General features: G+C 61.3%; 1 protein-coding gene across 1 annotated transcript; it reads left to right on the top strand.

Moving 5' to 3' along the window:
* Positions 1-368: 368 nt before the first annotated feature.
* On the top strand, positions 369-4986 carry PDYN (prodynorphin). Its single transcript, XM_017833171.1, has 3 exons — positions 369-539; positions 3385-3528; positions 3789-4986. The coding sequence occupies exons 2-3, from the start codon at positions 3400-3402 to the stop codon at positions 4359-4361; spliced, it is 702 nt and encodes a 233-aa protein (XP_017688660.1). The 5' UTR covers positions 369-539; positions 3385-3399; the 3' UTR covers positions 4362-4986.
* The last annotated feature ends 320 nt before the right edge of the window (positions 4987-5306 follow it).

Raw genomic sequence — 5306 nt, forward strand, 5'->3', positions numbered from 1 at the left:
TTCATACCCCCAGCAGCCAAACTCCTCTGGCACACAGCTGTGGGAGACGATGGACCCCATCCCGGTCCCCAGCCGCCTCCCTTGTTCGGGGCACGCGTTTCGGCCCCGAGGACCAAAGGCTGGCCCCGACGGAGGTCCCCGAGTGATGCAGCCGCCGCGGTGGGACGTGCACCCCGGCCCCAGGGGCGGCCGGGCGGCTGCGGGGAGGCCTCGGCGGTGCGGGCGAGGGAGCTCGGGAGGTGGCGGGGATGCTGCGGGGCTGATTATTCACAGCTTCCCTCGCCCCGATTGGCTCTGCCGCCGCGCACAGCCGGGCCCCGCCGCAGGAGGAGACTCCGTGGCCATAAAAGCGGGGTGGGAGCCAGCGGACGGCGAGTCCGGTTGGCAACCCGGGCAGCACCGTGAGGCCACTCGCCAGTGTGGCCTTGCCACTGCCACCGATGACTGGCTCAGCCTGACGCCCGTGGAGGGACACCCATCACCCACGACCTGTCCTGACTTGGCGAAGTGGGTGCTCGGGGGGACGGGGAGCGGCACAGGTAGGTCTGTTGGGGTTGTCATCCTGCTCCCATGGCATGGGCACAGCTGGGGATCGCTCCTGCTCCCCTAAAAGTGGCTGTTTAAAAACACACCCTGAGCTGCAGTGCTAAGAGCAGCTCGTGGTTGGGCTTGTGTTATTTTGAAGGGGCTCCCACCTGGCTGCAGGTGCTCCTCTTGTCCTTCAAGTGGTTTTTCATAGCCCATGAACCACTGTCCAGAGCTCTGCTGGGGTTGATTTCCGTGCTGATGCCATGTCTGCCACACTGGCAGCAGGGTCACCCAGGGCTCAGAGGGGCAAAGGGAGCAGGGAGAGAGGATGGGGCATTTCTTTCTCCCCACTGCTTGGCTTAAGCAGCAGTGGTGGCCACAGCAGTGGGTTTTGAGCGATTCTGTTCCAAAAGTTACCAGCTTTTTTGAGAAGCCTTGTCCAGGTAAATTTTAGCAGTGAGGAAAGGAACAGCTGGAAGGTTGATTCTTCTTCTCCACTAGGAATACCTGCACGGTCCAAACCTGCATAGTTAGACCTGTGTGGGAGGAGGGATCTGGTCAGTCTGGGGTTGCTGTTCGTTTCCCTCATTAGGAATAATCACAGGTTAATCAAGAGAGGGTTGGTGTCTGCTGCTTGGCACACTCCATCCTGATTCCCCATCCCTCCTTGGGTCACGAGGTCTATAACTGGCCCCTTGAGTGGATGGATGCAGTTTGTGGCTTTTCAAACACAAGCAAAGCCTGAGCTCTGGAGACTCAAGTGGAAATGGGGCAGGGCAGGAGAGGATCCTGGCAGGCACCTGACACAGGTAGAACAGAGAGTGGCCACAGTGGCTGGGACCCAATGCTGGCATTTCCAGACCCTGCCACAATCCTGATGAGGTGTTCCTGCAGGAGGGGTGGCTCCGGAGCCTTGGGCTCCTCCAGGTAACGCAGGATTGAGCTGGAACTCTGCTTTTCTTCTTCCTCCCTTTGTGTTCTTTTTACTTCTTCCCCCCCTGCTGCTTCTTTTCTCTATTGTCCAAAGCCCTTTGTTTTCCTCCCGTTTTCCTGCTCCCATTTTTCCAGTCCCCCCTCCCATCCTCAGGAGCAGGCAGAGCACTGCCTGGACCCACCTGGACACGGTACATTTGCTGTGGGGTGTCTCGGGGTGTCCTTGGACACGCTGTGCCCGGAGAGCTGCAGCTCCCCTGAGTGCCATGAAATCCTCCTTCTGCAGCAGCAGGACAGGGATGGGACACACCGTGTTCAGAGTGCCAGGGGACTGAGCTGTGCAGTGCCACTCTCACTGGCAGCTTGTTCCCGGCACAGAGTGAACATTCCCGCTACTCTGGCGTCACCCACATCGGCAGCAGAGGAGCACGGCAGGGCAAGGGAGGGGAAGCAGGTGGAAAAAAAGGGGAAAAAAATGTTCCCAGTGGGGCTGCTGGGAAGCAGCTGGTAGCTATTTTTGGGAGCTTCATTCCTCCCGGTGCTGCAGCTGGCACCTACCTGTGCGACCGGCAGGTCCTCGCTCCTCGGTGCTGTCTCGGTGGCTTCGAGGCAAAAGGGGACCGTCCCTGTGTCTCCGCAGTGAGGGCTGGGTGAGGTCCCACCATGCTCATTGTGGTCCCTGCCGTGCTGCCAGGGCACTGGGGGGATGCACGGAGCCGGTGGCAGCGCAGCCGAGGAATGCAGACAGCTCGACACACGATGGTGCAGATAATTCAAATTAAATTTTAATCTAGCGTGAATTAATACTGTGGCATTAACATTTCTTCATCAGTACCAATTACAGTACATTAGCAGCTACTGCTGGAGAACACAATAGTCTCTAATATGCGTCATTAATGTGTAACAGATCCCTCTGGGTCATGCCTTCCCACCCCAGATAAAAGCAGCCACGGAGGCAGGCAGGGGTTTGCAGCCAGCACACCCCTTTGGGGTTGGCTCTTACTCCCGGGGCCATCGTGGTCCTGGTGGTACCGTGATCCTGAGCAGGGGTTGGCACTGGCCCCTCCAGCCTCATCCAGGGTCTGGCTGAGCACTGCCACCTGGAGAGTCCCTCTCTCAGCTGAGCCCCTCTCTCAGCCCTCACTGGCCTCACCCACGGATGCCAGAGGCTCCGTCACAGCTCCCAGGCGGCTGCAGGACAGCAATCAGGGCTTGCAGGTAGGCTTGAAGCCAAAATCTGGATTTTTCCCCCCTCCCTCCTGATGCACCAGCCCAGCAGAGTTGGTGGGTGGGAGGGAGGAGAGATGAGGCTGCCCTGGTGTGGGGTACAGCAGCCTGGGGTGAGTCCATACTGGGTGATGGCATCACCCCATCCCCTTCCCACCACGGCTCCAGTTGCTGTGGTTCTATTCCCCAAGGCCAAGGGGAAGAGCTGGTGATTCATCCCTCCACACCACACAGATGTGGCAGTCGCAGTATCACAGAGAAACACAGCACTAGAGGAAAAAGGCACTTTTCTTTCTAATGTTATGATAAGAGGGATAGAGAGGAGAGAGGGGATGGAGTCGGATGGGATGGGATGCATTGGCGGCTCTGCCCCCCAGTGACCTTGGTGTCCCGAGGGGCCTGGCTGTGGCTCAGGGCTTGTGCCAGGGACCAGGCTGCAGCAGGGGTAAGGGATTGCATCCTCTAGTGTCCTTGCCAGTCACTCCTGTCCCCTCTCTCCTGGCCTGGAACCCAGGAGCAGTGCCTGAAGATAACTCCCTCAGAGAGGGGCACAGGCACAGGTCCCTGTGTGTGTCCCCAGGAGCAGCTCACAGGTGGAGGTGGTGGGTGCTTGGAGCCCACGGAGCAGTGGTGGGTCTCCCAGAGCCAGCACAGGGACGGTGATGGGCTCTGTGCTCTCTCCCCTTCCCCGGGCAGTGGCTGCAGGGCAAGATGGCACGGTGGGCACTGGCACTGGCACTCTGCCTGTCCCTGGCTGCGGTGGCATCTGCTGACTGTGTCACCCAGTGTTCCCTCTGCACTGCCCAGACCCACGGCACCGAGAGCAGCGTCCGGCCCCTGGTGAGTGCTGGCCCTGTGCAGATGTGAGTGGGGTGGTCGTGGCAATGGGGTGTTGTGGGTGCATGGTGGCACCTGGGGGGTGGTCATGGGCACCCCGGGGTGCTGGGGATGTGCAAGTTTTGGCTCCTCACTGAGCTGTGCAGCATGGTGGGCATGGACCCCTGGGCTTGGGGTGGGGGCATCCCCAGGGTGGGGTGGAAAGAAGGTGGGGTGGAAGGTGACCCTGAGTACCTGGGGCCGCTGTGGCTGCTATTTTGCAGATGTGTCTGTGGGAATGCCAGGGCTCCTTGCCACCTGGCCCTGAGTGGGAGATGTGCAGGAAGGCACTGGCACTCCTGGCCCCACTGGTGGCCCTGGTTGAAGGGACAGACCCATCACCACCGGAGGTGGAAGAGAATGAGGCAGAGCTGGAGCAGGAGTTGGGTCCCGGGGAGCAGCCACTGGCACCGGCCAAGCGCTACGGGGGCTTCATGAAGAAGATGTCCAAGGGGAAGCTGCTGTCCCTGCTCCGCGAGAACGCCCACAGCAAGGGCGGCCTCACTAAGAAGTTCATGGGCTTCGGCCACAAGCCAGAGGAGCGGGCAGCCCCCGAGGACTACCTGGGGCTGGGGCCAGCAGGTGAGGGGAGCGAGGAGCCTACGAGTGCCGGGCCCGAGGGGCAGGAGCTGGCGCAGCTGCACAAGCGTTACGGCGGCTTCATGCGCCGCATCCGGCCCAAGCTCAAGTGGGACAATCAGAAGCGCTACGGGGGCTTCCTGCGGCGGCAGTTCAAGGTGATCACGCGGTCTGAGGAGGACCCCAGTGCCTACTCAGGGGAGGTCTTGGACCTATAGAGCCAGGCGTGGGACGACAGCACCACGGTCCCCACGCTGCCAGCCCCGACTGCTCTGTCGTCCCCAGCCCCGTCCCCTGCCCAGCCCGGCCTGGCTGGCGTCATCCCTGCCTCATTCCCCCAGTGAACCATGGGTCCCATCCCCAGTTGTCCCTCTCTGGTTCACCTGCCCATCCCTTAGGGACTCTGTGCATGGAGGGGACAGTGCCACCCCTCTGGCTGCTGGCGGTGTGGCCGTGGTCCAGCCCTAGGGCTCCTGGGGGCAAACTGCTGGAAACATGTATCCTCCGTTCTCCTGTGGCTGCTAAAGTGTAGCAGCAGGGTCTGGAAATCATCATAGCTGATGTACAGGACAGCGGCCTCTGAGCACCGGGAAGGATCAGGGAGGTAGCTCCCATGGCCATGGGCAGAGGTGGCTGGTGGCACCACAGACCTGTCACCGGGTGCTCAAGCGGTGCTGAACCCAACCCTGACTCCCCTCGAGATGCCCACCGTGTCCCACCCATCCCAGCGCCCTCCTGGTGCCCCTGGGCTGCCCCTCCAAGAACAACCCCAGAGGCAGGGCCAGCCCCACATCCCGATACCCAACTCCCCCTGCAGTCAATAAAAGGCAGATGCCAATGAAGCCGAAGCCACGCTGGGTGCTGAGCGTTCTCCATGGGGCAGAGCAAGCCCTTGCCATGAAGGGACCCCCCAAGTTTGGGGCTGGGCTGGGTGTCAGTGGTGCCACCTGCGAGACCTGCAGGCAGCACACAGTGGTCCCCTTCCTGTGCCATGGGTGTCAAAGGGAACGTGGGACCCCATGCCCTCTTGGAGCCATGTCCTGGGGGTGACAGGGCACTCCAGCTGAGCAAGGGCAGGGCAGGCATGCTCAGCATGGTGTAGGGGCATGCAGGGTGCTGGCAGGGTACCTCCTGCAGCAGCACTCAGGGGAGGCTCCCTTGGG

This window comes from Lepidothrix coronata, unplaced genomic scaffold (assembly GCF_001604755.1).
Source record: "Lepidothrix coronata isolate B3197 unplaced genomic scaffold, Lepidothrix_coronata-1.0 Scaffold212, whole genome shotgun sequence".
Taxonomy (NCBI): domain Eukaryota; kingdom Metazoa; phylum Chordata; class Aves; order Passeriformes; family Pipridae; genus Lepidothrix; species Lepidothrix coronata.